The following is a 14,797-nucleotide window of genomic DNA, read 5'->3' as shown; positions in this document are numbered from 1 at the left end:
ATTATAAAATATGAAATAAAAAATGAAAATCTATTCAAAAAGCATAACAACTAACTTAATTTCCGTCATATGCCAATAAACATAAAATAATCACAACAATAATAATTGTCATTTTAAAATGAGATAATTATTATAAATTACATATATGGGAAGAAGTGATTAGCTGTTCTGATTATAAGAAAGTAAACAATAATCATTATTGGTAAGTATACTCATAACTCCAATAACAATGAATCTTTAGTATAAAATTTAAACGTAAGACACATAACCAAAAAAAAAAAACAACTTATTTATATAAATTGAAACCACCATGCCATTGAAGAAATAGAAGATCGGAATATCAACAAAATATGCGTAGCGTCATCCAAAAGTGCTACGGAAACAACACACCAACAAGAAATACGTTTAGAAACAAATAGAATCCGAATTTCTACTTTAAGAGCTGCCATAACAGTTAGTCAACGAAATGATCAAGTTCCAGATCTTCGAACAAGCATCTTTATCGAGAGATACTGATAAACCTGACAAGTCCAATGACTGGATGATGAACGATTAAAATAGACTAAGTCAAGAACTAGAACCAATCTCAATAAATCAGCCTTTAATTACTATATAGGTTATGATAACAAGATGAATCCCGATGTGATCATTGGTTCAATGAATATAGTATGCCCATATTGTCACGCTAAATAAACTGATGGTGTATGCTACTCCACTGGTAAAATGTATTTACCACAACTGGTTGAATCACCAGAACCTCTTCTTACCTACGTGACGGGAACTATTAAGGAGTCTAAATATTTCCTTCAGTATATTAGAAATTACAATTCATGCTTTTAAATGACATCTTTTGGAGCAACAAATATTGTACAATACAATAATTTCGCGTCTACGTTTAAAGTGTATCATATGATTGGTTCACTTCTTCCAGTATCTAAATAAAATCTCTGGACATTTATTTCACGGACAACGTAGAAAAAAATTGATCTTCGATACATGTACAGTACCACAACTAATCGAGAAATAATCGCTAAATTTAGGATTATGCCTAAAACTGCTCTAGAAAGTGAAAAAACAAATGATTCAAAGTAATTATCAATGCAGATAGAACGCAGAGCATAAAAGGCGTATTAAAGCTTCCATAGCTCCTGAAGTTACAGCTGTAATTGTCGGTACAGAAATTACATAACGAGGTATTGTTATCACTAAGCGACACAAAAACAATCAAGGTGTCGCTGAAAAATATCAATCGTATGACAATTATTACGATTATCCAATTATGATTATGCGAGCAGAAGATGGATATCATCTCGGACTGTATAAAAATAATCTCACGACTGGCTCTGTGACATCGAAGAGTTAGATTTTATGCGTATCGTATAATTATAGATAATTAATCTAACCATATTCTGAAGTATCGTCAACTGTTTTAACAATTCATTGACATGTACGCTATGGTCGAGAACGAACGATTAAATTACATTCAATGCAACCAATCAAAACTTCAAGCCAAAGGGTACATTTATTTACGTGATACATACAGGTGACAAGGTTATAAATGTAATAACATCGATATTTGATAGAACCGGATAATAGAGGACGTTTTTGGGTGATACAAACTTTTCTAGACTATAGAAATTTAATTAAAATTTTCATCGTACAACTTTACATCGAGATTACACCAACAAAAACATTCTCAAAAATTATATCTGTTTCCGGATTCAAAAAAAGAAGATATGATCTTGATAAATAAGTTTATGGGTGTTATGACCAATCTGCAGCCTATCGAGAACATCATTGACGAATATTAAATGAAATATTTTTTAAGTATTTGATTAGAGCTCGCATGTTTCTTGATTATTTGTACATTCTATCAGTAATTAATTACAAAATTAAAAAAAATATTTTTCTACGACTAATGCCCAGCGAAGCGGGCGGGTATAGCTAGTATATAATATGTAAACATTCCAATTAACTTAAAACAGTTTCACGGGTGATAAATCAAATTATAATAGACTCTATTCAAATAGACTTTTGAGTTCACTTTACATAAATTTTTATAAATAAAAAAAAACCGCCTTCAAAAATGAACTAAAAAGAAAAAAATAATCAGTTACATCCATAACCAATTTACGATTTTTTAATCACCTCTCAAAGTTGGTGCCTAGTGCCTACATTGCTAATATAGGTACCTACATAATACACAATACATACATACAAAAACTAAATCTATTTATTGTATAGATGACACCATTAGACAAACCTTACTATCGATACAAATTAAATGATTTCAATATAGGAATTTATTTACTTTGTTGGCACCGACTTCAAAAGGTGATTAAAAAATCGTAAATTGGTTATGGATGTAACTGATTATTTTTTTCTTTTTAGTTCATTTTTGAAGGCGGTTTTTTTTATTTATAAAAATTTATTTACTGCTTTTCAGTGTTGTTTTGCTATTTATAATTACAATTGGTAGTGTTTGTCATTCACTTTATTATACTCAGTACATTTCGGCTTTCGACTCTAAACATAACCGAACGCCGTTTCAATACGATGTGGACTGCAACTCAAATTAAGCGTTACCTAAGTTACAATAGCCTAATGTTAACTGCTTATCGCCAATTAGACAATACCATTTCTTCCCGATGCAATGCCGTTAATCATTGAGGAGTTCTCCTGGTAGTCCACCATCAGCTATACTTCATCATAGGCATGTTTACTAACATCAATTGCTTGACGACTATCTTAAAGAAATAGAACTAAACCCGTAAAATAGTTACTTACTACTAGGTTCTGATTACCAGTTGTGGTCTTCATCATCAGTTCCACTTCATCAAATGTCACTTTTCGTGAGCATATGACCAAGGCACTTCGAATAAAACCGAAATCACTATAGGTTTGCCTATAAAATTTGAGGAGTTCCCTCGATTTCTCCAGGATCCTATCATCAGATCCTGATTTCCTGACAATGGGACCACCTGTAAAACATGCCCTTTCAAACAAAAAAAGAATTGTCAAAATCGGCCCAGCCATCTTCGAGTAATTCGGTAACATACATAAAAAAAAAAAAAAAAAAAAAGGCCCCGACGAATTGAGAACCTCCTCCTTTTTTTGAAGTCGGTTAAAAATTGTAAAGATATGTACAATAAACGTAAAACATCGAGCAGATTCTGACAAGAAGCAAGATATGAATTTATGTCTGTTAATAATAATAATATCGTCATTTTTTCCCAATTAAATTGGGGTCAGCGCAGCATGTCTTCATATTCCATACTTCCCTTCTCCCTTCCCCTTTATCTGACGTCACAAGTTACATTCATTCTAGCAATATCATCTTTCACATAATCCATACGTCGTCTCATTGGTCCCCTTTCTCCATATCCAACAACAACAGCTGCTTGTAAAGTTTTCACTGCTGGGTTTTTGGAACATGTTCCACCATGCTGTTCCAATTTGAATTGGTGGAATACACATGTGGCAGAATTTCTAAGAAATTGGACACATGCAGGTTTCTTCACGATGTTTTCCTTCACCGCCGAGCGCGAGATGAATTGTAAACACAAAATAAGCACATGAATATTCAGAGGTGCTTTGCCTGGGTTTGAACCCGCATTCATCGGTTAAGATGCACGCGTCCTAACCACTGGGCAATCACGGATCACTCTATATCCAATGACTGTTGAATACAATCAATATAAAAGATTATTTCTGAAAGTTAACAAGTATTACTGAGAAGTCTTTCTGACATCGATATGGGTTTGATCAGAACTCAGGATTATAACCATCCCACTAGACAAACGTGAAAGGGAACTGTAATAGTTAAAACTCATTATTAAAGTATACATCAGTAATCCCTGTGTTCTACCCTTATCACCCCAAACTTTAATCGTAGCTTAAATTTTCACACAGTAATTTAAATTAAGTATAATCTACAACCTTGCATAGTTATAAACAAAAGTCAACAAAAACAAGTAATTAGCATCCCTCGTAACAGCAGTTTAAGTTTGGCGTTAGTTTGTTTGTATTCGAGGCGAGATCTTTTGATATACTGTTTTGTTTTTTATCTTTGTTAATGTAATAGTTAATTATTTATTATCTATATATATATAATACAAGTCCTGACTGACTGACTCATCGCCGAGCTTAAACTGTTAAAGTTAGGGCCTTGAAAATTGGCGAGTAGGATGGATTTATTGAGTAGGCACACACAAAGAATGGAATTTTGGAAATTCTACCTCTAAGGGAGTGAAATATGAGTTAAACGTTTGTACGGAAGTCCGTCAGTTTTGACTTAGAAACATGAAATTTTATTTTTGGGATACTGATTAAAAATAGGTCGACACCTATTTCAGCGTTTTAGATATTCTATCCATAAAGGGGTGAAATAAAGGTTGAAAGTTTGTACGGTAGTCCGTAATTTTTTTTAAGTAAGAGACAGGAAATTTTAATTTTTGGCATGTTGATTAAAAATAAGTTGATACCTATTATAATGTTTTTGGATATTCTACCCCTGAAGGGGTCAATAAGAATTAAGCGTTTGTACGGAAGTCCGTCATTTTTAATGTTAAAATCATAAAATTTTATTTTTTATACTAAATAAAAATAAGTAGATATATATTTAAGCATTTATGGAAATTGTACTCCTAAGGGGGTAAAATGAGGGTTGAAAGTTTGTATGAAAGTCCGTAATTTATTAAGTTAGAAACATGAAACTTTGTTTTTGGATTACTGATTAAGAATAAGTAAATACCTATTTATGCCTATCCGGATATTCTAGCCCTAAAAGGTGAAATATGGGTCGTTATTGCTTATATGATTAGTAAGGAAGTGTGCCATTTTTAAAATTAGAAGCATGAAACTTTGTCTTCAGGCGTTTAATTACTAATAAATAAATAGCTATATCAGCATATATGGAAAATCTACTCCTAAGAGGGTAAAATAAGGGTTGAATGTATGTGTGAAAGCCCCTCATTTAGATAAAATATAAAACATTATTTTTGGGATATCAGTTAGAAATAAGTTGATACATATTTTAATTTTCTGTATATTTTAGCCCTACGGGGTAAAACAAATAATAAATTCTGCCACATGTGTATTCCACCAACCTGGATTGGAACAGCTTGGTGGAATATGTTCCAAATCTTCTCCTCAAAGGGTGGGGAGGCCTAAGCTCAGCAGTGAGAAATTTACAGGCTGTTTTAAATTACATTCCTCACGATGTTTTCCTTCACCGCTGAGCACGAGATGAATTATAAAGACAAATTAAGCACATGAATCAGCGGTGCTTGCCTGGGTTTGAACCCGCAATCATCGGTTAAGATGCACGTGTTCTAACCACTGGGCCATCTCGACTCATAGGACAATAGTGGGGGAGAAGTGACATTGGTCGTGATGACAAGTGTTTACGCAGCAAACGTACGAGAAAGGAGGCAGTCCGATATGGATACTTCTAATGCCGTCAACGTCTACCCGCAAACTTCGAAACGTCTTGTTAAAATAAAAAAAAAACATGATAATTATACCATTACAAATAACTGTAATATACTATAACTGTTGAAGTTTCGATCAGTAGCCGGAATTTGGAAGGAGCTGTGTATTTCCATGCCTCAGATAGCACGTAACAACCTTGGTCCTGCGCCTGTTTTCTCTTTATTCGTGTCGGATATGGATCAAGAGATCTGAGTTTAAAGAAGCTCTTGTGCACTTTAATATGATCTCTGTAGTTGACTTTTTTATGGTTTAATTTGGTGAACGTCTATATGGACCACCTGATGGTAAGTGGTCACCACCACCCATAGACAACGGCGATGTATCGGATATTAAGTATTCCTCGAGTCGCCAATGCGCTATCAACTTTGGGAACTAAGATGTTATGTCCCCTGTACCTGTAGTTCTCCTCACTCACGCTTCAAAGCGGATCGCAATAATACTGAATATTGTTTTTTGGCAGTAGAATATCTGATGAGTGGGTGACCCAGCCAGACGGGCTTGCACAAATCCCTAACACCAAGTAAAAGTCTTTGAGATTGTCCACCGTTGCCAAAGCGGTCAAAATTATGAGACAGTTATTACTGGTATTTGTGTATTTCATAGCATATAAGCATACTGTCTGATTGACTGAATATATATTATTACCTGTATTCGTTTTGTTTGCAGAAGCATTGCGCAAATAGACCGGGGTTACGACCTCATTCGTTATCGATTACTATTTTAGTATCGGTATATCGTAAGTACCATTGCATTAAAACATCCTTGGACTCAAAACTGTTTATATCAGAATATGGTAACCTGTATGTATCTCTCGTGAAATCGATTTTGAAGTCATTTTTATCAGATTGAACTAGTGATTGCGGCAAAATGTTCCGCATTGAGTTTATTATTCAGTAACGGTCTTTTCACATTTCATATTGCTAATGCCAAGGCATCTCTCCCCTTGAGGAGAAGGTTTGGAGCATATTCCGATACACTGCTTCCAATGCTGCTTGATGAATTCATATGAGGCAGAATTTTGTTGATATTGGACACACGAATCATTCCGTTACAGACGAGCATGAAATGAAATATAAACTTATGAAAGTTCAGTGGTGGTCGTTTGAGTTTGAACCCGCAATCATTGGTTAAGATGCACTCGTTTTATCCATTGCGCCAGCTCGGCTATTAGAGGTTATTATTATTATATGGGGATGTAAGGGGGCGCAAACTACACCTTAGTGCCCCAAGCCAACCTCACCTGCCCGTGGTGCATCCTACCGACCAGCAAACGAGGCTCTGGCGACCGACTGATGGCGGTATAACCATCAACATAATAGGCGTAGCTAAATACCACAGGCCGGTGACGGGCAGCAGCGTCACCGGTGCGAGAAGCTACGCCCTGCGATCGCCAACCCGCCTGCCCAGCGTGGCGATTATGGGCAATAACCTCCACATGCAGCACACACGCAAGCCACGGCCTCCAGTTCCCGGCAGGCCCGCTATTCCTCGTCATGGTGGCGACGATGGTAACGGCGGGACGGGGGGTGCTAAGAATCACCGGGTTACGGGAGGCCACTACAACCGACTGACCCTTGCGACGTACAATGGACGCACGCTACGGCTTGAATCGCATCTAGCGCAACTTGAGGTGGAACTTGGGAAAATTAGGTGGCACATATTAGGGCTATGTGAAGTCCGTAGAGAGAGAGAGGACACCGTAACCCTCGAATCGGGCCACCTAATGTACTTCCAAGAGGGTGACCAACAATCAAGACCAAGGTGGCGTTGGGTTTCTGGTAAATAAGTCCCTAGTTGACAACGTTGTGGAAATCTCCAGTGTGTCGAACAGGGTAGCGTACCTCATTATAAAGCTCACCGAGAGGTACAGCCTCAAGGTGGTGCAAGCGTACGCACCGACCTCGACACACTCGGACGATGAAGTGGAAGAATTATTCGATGACATATCGAGGGCCCTCCACTTCACCACGAAAGGCCACTACAACGTTGTCATGGGGGACTTTAACGCTAAAGTGGGTGTACAGAACTGCAGCGAATCGGTAGTAGGACCCCATGGATTTGGAAGCAGGAATCATAGGGGGCAAATGCTTGTCAACTTCCTCGAACGGGAGGGGCTCTTCTTGATGAACTCCTTCTTGTGTTGAAGTGGACGTGGCAAAGCCCCGACACTATGACAAAAAACGAGATCGACTTCATAATGACGGACAAGAGGCATATATTCAGAGACGTCTCAGTGATTAACAGGTTCAATACCGGTAGTGATCATCGACTCCTCCGAGGCTCTCTGAATATCAATTTTAAGGCCGAGCGCGCCCGTCTGATGAAGTCCACGCTCCGACCAAAACTGCTCCAAACCATTGCGGGATCTGAAACATTCCAGTCAATCCTGGAGAACCGATTCGCTGCTGTGGAAACCACAACTGACGTAAACCAGAACCACGAAAATGTAGTTCGAATTCTCAGGGAAGAAGGCACGAGATATTGTGGCATGCAGCGTAAGGGCAGGAAGTCGAACCTTTCGGAAGAGACTTTGGGGCTCATAAAGAAACGACGTGAAAACCCACCTGTCACTTCGTCAGAGAAACGGCAATTAAACCAAGAGATCAGCAGGCGCGTACGACACGACCTCCGGTGCTCCAATACTCTTGCAATAGAAAGAGCTATTGAGCAGAATCGGGGGTCTAAGGTGTTCGTACAATCTCTTGGAGCCACCTGACGAAGTTGACCACAGCAAGTGGAGAAGTCGTTTCTTCTAAGCCGGCAGTACTTTCGGAAGTAAAGGACTTCACGGCCGGTTATACGCATCGCATGCATCTCAACTGATCCCGAAAATGAGGATCCTAGAGCTACATTAACACGCCATTTCTCCGAAGACCTGCCTGAAGTCAGTATTGGCGAAATCGAGACTGCTCTTGGACAGCTTAAAAATGGAAAAGCCCCTGGAGAGGGAACTTCAAACGCTTTTTAACTCTGTCTTCTTCGAAGGGAGAACTCCGGAGGCGTGGAGTAGGAGTGTGGTCGTCCTGTTCTTCAAAAAGGGAGACAAAACCCTGCTGAAGAACTATCGTCCCATATCCCTACTGAGCCACGTCTATAAGCTGTTTTTAAGATTGATCACGAACCGTCTTGCGCGAATATTCGACGAATTCCAACCCCCTAAGCAGGCCGGGTTTCGGACCGGATACGGCACCATAGACCACATCCATACAGTGCGGCAGATTATACAGAAGTCCCATGAGTATAATCGGCTCCTGTGTCTTGCATTCGTGGACTATGAGAAGGCCTTTGACTCGGTTGAAATCTGGGCTGTTCTGGAGTCCCTGCAGCGTTGCCAAGTCGATTGGCGATACATCCAAGTGATGAGATGTCTCTACGAAGCTGCCACCATGTCCGTCCGAGTACAGAATCAGCAAACAAATCCCATACCATTGCATCGAGGAGTGAGATAAGGGGACGTTATTTCCCCCAAATTGTTCACTAATGCAATGGAGGATATGTTCAAGACGCTGAACTGGCAAGGACGTGGCATTAACATCAATGGCGAATACATCTCTCACTTGAGATTCGCAGATGACATCGTCATCGTGGCAGAAACGCTGCAGGACCTACAACAAATGCTGAACGAGCTGGCTGATTCTTCTATGCGTATCGGCCTACGGGTGAACTTGGATAAAACCAAGGTCATGTTCAATGAACATGTTCTACCGGAATCGACTGCGATACACGGCACCGTCCTCGAAGTTGTTCAAAAATATGTCTACCTCGGGCAGACTTTGCGATTAGGTACAAACAACCTTGAGGACGAGGTGAATAGAAGAATTCAGCTGTGTTGGGCAGCGTTTGGGAAGTTACGTCGAATCTTAACATCGTCGATCCCACAGTGCGTTAAGACGGAAGTGTTCAATCAGTGCGTCCTACCCGTCATGACATACGGAGCCGAAACGTGGACACTCACGACAAGGCTGGTCCACCAGCTTAAAGTCGCTCAGCGTGCTATGGAAAGGGCTATGCTCGGCGTTTCTTTGAGGGATCGCATCAGAAATGAGGTGATCCGTCAAAGAACCAAAGTCATCGACACAGCCCACCGGATTAGTAAGCTGAAGTAGCAGTGGGCTGGTCATTTTTGTCGTAGAACGGACAACCGTTGGGGAAAATGGGCTGATAATGATGATGATGATGATGATAGGCGTAAGCTCCTAGATGCGACGACTTTATACAATATATGTAACGCAAAAATCAACTGTCCAGAACTATTGGGTGAAATACATTTTTTGATACCTACCTACCTATACCTATACACCTACCTACCTACATATACCTAACAGATCGTTGCGACAGACTCGCGAGGCTAGACTGTTCGCTATCAAAAAGTATCATTTCAATGCTGGAAAACGAGCCTTTATATCGCTTATTGCAAATTTACAATGAAACCTTTAACAAAATTGATATTTTTGTTTATAATAATAAAAGAAAGTATAAATTGGATTTACTTAAATGTTTCCGTGATTGAACGTGATGTTGCTGGGATATTTATCTTGTAAGAATATAATTATTTACCCGTAATCTACTTTTATATAGTCTGTCTTTTTTCCTTATATTGTTTTAATGTATCCGTGGACAATGTTGTGGATTCTACAACTACTCTTAACCCTATCTTTAGATTACTTCTTTTGTTACCACTTTTTTTTTTGTGCGATTGTTTAATGTTCCTCAACAAAGATTAAAAAAAAATAGTTTAAAAACGTAATTAGGTGTAAAACATAAGTACCGATAAGCTATCATAAAACAACTTCGAGTGTTTGGTGTCTCATATTTGTTATGATTCACTCCTAACAGATAATGCGAGTTTTATACAATAATATATTACACAATGATTAATAATAATATGAGACAACATCACATGCATTCCTCTGATCCCAATGTAAGTAGCTAAAGCACTTGTGTTACGGAAAATCAGAAGTAACGACGGTACCACAAACACTCAGACCCAAGACCACATAGAAAACTAATCTACATCGACTTAGCCGGGAATCGACCTCGGAGTGGCGTACCCATGAAAACCTGTGTAAACACCACTCGACCACGGAGGTCGACGTATTGCAATAAATTTATTATTATAATAATAAATAGGTGGATGGATGATGAGGCGGGTCTCCTGTGAGTGGTCAACACTGTGAGAAATAACTATTCCAATACCATCATCCCAATTCTACTTGGGTAGGCCCAAGTCTCTGTCATACAATCCATTCATCGTTTAGTTTGTCGTCCTCTACCTCTATATACATTTCATATCACAATGTATAAGTTAAGATTAAAAATAAAACATTATTTTTTCTAATATCATTAAAATAAAAATGTATCGTTTTTCAATGAGGTTAATTAAGACAAATTTATATTAAAATGAAATAAACTTTATTTGACTTTTCAATAATTATATAGCGTTATTGATAACTAAAGTAATAGTGTCACATTGATCTTTTACTTCGGAACAGAAGAGACTTTCACGACAATAATTTAAAGAAAAATAATATGAATAAATTTCATGGACAGTTCAACATTTTAAGTGATTAATTATTTGTCAAAGACACCATAGAAGTTATCTTTTACTCATAAACCGAAGGCACAGTACCGATTAGTATATCAAAAACATAGAATAAGGATGAACTTCCACACGACATTTTATCCATCATTAAATAATTAAGGGATGTGCTTTGACAAAGTGCAAAATGTCTTCTTCGATCCACCCGTGTAGGATCTGCATTTTATTAAGTAGATTAAATAAATAAGTATATAATAATTATTTGTGATGCACTTATTGAATATAATAAAGATTTTATTTCGAACGGTCGATAAACATGCTACGAAAAATTAATACAAATATACATACTGTGTAGGTATGTGTTAAAATTGTCGTTAAGTTATTTTGGATTTATATTATATTATCACAGCTTAAAATTTGATATAAAAATGTACCTATTTAAAAATGGAACAGTGCTATTACATTATTTGTAACGGTTAAACTATTTATAAAAAAAACGGTATAATATTACGTTTTGTCAATTTTATTTCTGCAAGCGTGTTATTTGACATACATGAAAATATGATCCTACTGCTGACACTATAAAGTGAGTGAGATTTACAGGAAAAAAAAATCTGTCATGTATTGTCATAACCAGTTTTAACTAGTTCCGAATGAAACATTGTTATTTGAAAGGAATGTAATCATTGAAAAAGTTGCTAATTAGATAATCATAATGAACTCATACTTGTACATATTTATTTATACTGTACGATATAAAATAGTTAATCTTATATACGTACAATTATAAAAATGAGTCTTAAAAACTATTTTTGCCCATAACCAAACAAACGACCATTAATATGATTGGATTTATATGTGTGTTGATTGCATTGTTATTTAATTTGCAGGCATCTTCTGTCTGTGATACTGCCGTCCAATTTCCTGTCGCTAAGCCATCGTATTCTTGAAAAGCCGTTTTTGTCGCGTTTGATAATGTTGTAGCTCGACTTAGTTTCCAAGCTAGAACTGTATACAAAAATAAAAAATATATATAAAATTCTTAATTTATATGCGTGCGTTCTTAAATATAAAAACAAAAAAATCATAAATATAAAATCAGATCTGAATCGGGAATATCATTTTGAATGTGTCATTTTACAAGGTAATGTTACTTTACAATGCAACAAACAATTCAGGGCATTTGCATGAAAGTTCTACTTGTCAATTATTCTACAGTAGATAGGTCTGAACAGCAATATTGTTGTGTTTCGGTTTGCGGGATAACTGAGCCAATATTAATATACAGGAGGCACAAAAACAAATGCAAAAGAAGAAACAAATTAGCACACAAGTCTGGGTTGCATTGGCCATGTCCTTTAAATTTCCCACTTCTGGACTAAGACCTTCTTTAGCAGCGCCACTTCGCTGCTCCAATGCGTGTTGATATGCGGCATAAATGACAAGTGGCAATTACTTACTATCGTAATCACATATTTTTTTAACTTTTTTTATGGTATAGGTTGGCGGACGAGCATATGGGCCACCTGATGGTAAGTGGTCACCATCACCCCTAGACAATGACGCTGTAAGAAATATTAACTATTCGTCACATCGTCAATGTGCCACCAACCTTGGGAACTAAGATGTTACGTCCCTTGTGCCTGTAGTTACACTGGCTCACTCACCCATCAAACCGGAACACAACAATACTGAGTACTGATATTTGGCGGTAGAATAACTGATGAGTGGGTGGTACCTACCCAGACGGGCTTGCACAAAGCCCTACCACCAAGGAAATCTCCGTTCTTCTACGAATTTTATAATACATTTTCCGATATTTCACGATCGTGTACGGTGATTTACGAGTCTTGCAGATCAACTATATAAGATCAGTTAAAACTTTCCTAGATAAATTATTATGGCTATTATTTTCTTCAAAAACATACCTGAACCGCTTTGCCCTTGATTTGAACAACTGTAGATTACTGCGTAGTCTTTGTAATTAGTTTTCATTATAACGAATTCTATTTGAAGGCCATCTGAAAGAATTTAAGATATTTAATAATAGTCGAGATGGGACAATGGGGATGTACTAATTGCGGGGACTTGTTATGTATAATAGTGAGAGTTTTCTGTATTAATTCTAATCCGATGGTTCAAGATTTAACCATTATCGGTGAAGTTCCAATGTTTTATGAACACCCTGTGTCTTGGACTCGGACGAGTCTTAAAATTTCTATACGAGGCTCGGAAGTGCAATGAATACCAATTTCCTTACTGATAATTTATCGAATATAAAACCAATAAGTCTTTAATGGCTAATCCAGGGTTGACCGAGGAATTCGAGTTGTGGGGTCAGTGACTTCGTCATGCAATTTAACAGGATTATTGATTAATTAATAACAATATGTATGTCTCACCTGTAAAGGTGGCAAGTATTTTCATTGTCGATGTATTGAGTGTAACGTTTCCATTGCGCGAAGAGAGTTTTCTATTATCGACGTGTTGAACTAAGATCTTCATGCCGACAGTTATATTTTTCTCCTTGACGGCCGTTAGTGTCCATGACGAACAAGTACCGTTTTCGTAGGGGTTCGCAACCCTTTCAATTTCGTTCCATTTTCCCGTCAACTAAAAAATGGAGATTCGAACGTGAGTCGAGATGGCCCAGTGGTTAGGACGCGTGCATCTTAACCGATGATTGCGGGCTCAAACTCAGACAAGCAACACTATATATATATGTGCTTAATTTATGTTTATAATTCTTCTCGTGCTCAGCGGTGAAGGAAAACATCGTGAGGAAACCTGCATGTGTCGAATTTCATCGAAATTCTGCAACATGTGCATTCCACCAACCCGCATTGGAACAGCGTGGTGGAATACGTGCCAAACCCTCTCCTTAATGGAAGAGGAGGCCTTATCTCAGCAGTGGGAAATGTACAGGCTGTTACTTTTACCACTTTTACGCCATCCCAAATTATCAATAACTTGATTAAGCTGGAATCAATGGTAGCCGGATTATGTTTTCCGATATCTTTTTATAAATGTCAATAATTCATTACACGCTTTTTACAATTAAACCTTATATATTCTTGTCTGACTATATTAATATTATATATGTGAAAGTAACTCTGTCTGACTGTCTATCTATCGCTCTTTCACGACCAAACCGCTGAACCTAATTTGAAGAAATTTGTTATGAAGCAAACTCGAAATCCAAGAAAGGACATAGGCTACTTTCTTGCTAACACATGACAACTAACACCCCAAAAGGCGAGCAAAGCTAGTCTTTTATATATCAAAATCGAAATTAATAAAGAAAAGTATTTACCTCATCAATGTTTAAATTACGTTCATAATTTATATTTGTCCAATCACAAGGTCCTGGGAGTTGAATCTGTCCCGTGGTCACGGAGAGTAGGCACAGGAGACTGATCAGGCGATACATCATCAAGATGGTAATGTCTCTTACGACTGAAAACTCTAACCAGAATAATGTGTCAAGCGATCAGACGTACATTAAGTACCATCCTACTTGTTTCCTACCCTTATCTATTCTAAGCTTGGTGCACACCATTGAATTTGTAATACGTTATAAATATTCGTACGACACTGTGAAAACTCAAATCTCAAATTCCTTCATTTAATGTGGAAGCAATTACACTTATTATTTATAGTCAAATTAAACGCTATCACCGGTTTGGAAAAGAAAATACCCTGACCTGAAAATAACCTATTTGGTGGTAGGGCTTTGTGCAAGTCCGTCTGGGTAGATACCACCCA

The 14,797-nt window shown here is 37.5% G+C and overlaps 1 protein-coding gene across 1 annotated transcript; it reads right to left on the bottom strand.

Moving 5' to 3' along the window:
- Nucleotides 1–11,534: 11,534 nt before the first annotated feature.
- Nucleotides 11,535–14,520, bottom strand: LOC124530119 (apolipoprotein D-like). The gene is made up of 4 exons (XM_047104121.1): nt 14,346–14,520; nt 13,435–13,645; nt 12,961–13,053; nt 11,535–12,040 (listed from the first exon to the last, which is right to left on the bottom strand). Exons 1-4 carry the CDS (start codon nt 14,463–14,465, stop codon nt 11,832–11,834), a joined length of 633 nt encoding a protein of 210 aa, XP_046960077.1. The 5' UTR covers nt 14,466–14,520; the 3' UTR covers nt 11,535–11,831.
- Between the last annotated feature and the right edge of the window lie 277 nt (nt 14,521–14,797).

The sequence above is a fragment of the Vanessa cardui genome, chromosome 5 (assembly GCF_905220365.1).
Source record: "Vanessa cardui chromosome 5, ilVanCard2.1, whole genome shotgun sequence".
Taxonomy (NCBI): domain Eukaryota; kingdom Metazoa; phylum Arthropoda; class Insecta; order Lepidoptera; family Nymphalidae; genus Vanessa; species Vanessa cardui.
Note: the sequence above shows the minus strand (reverse complement) of the source record. Positions and strands in the feature narration are given on the sequence as shown.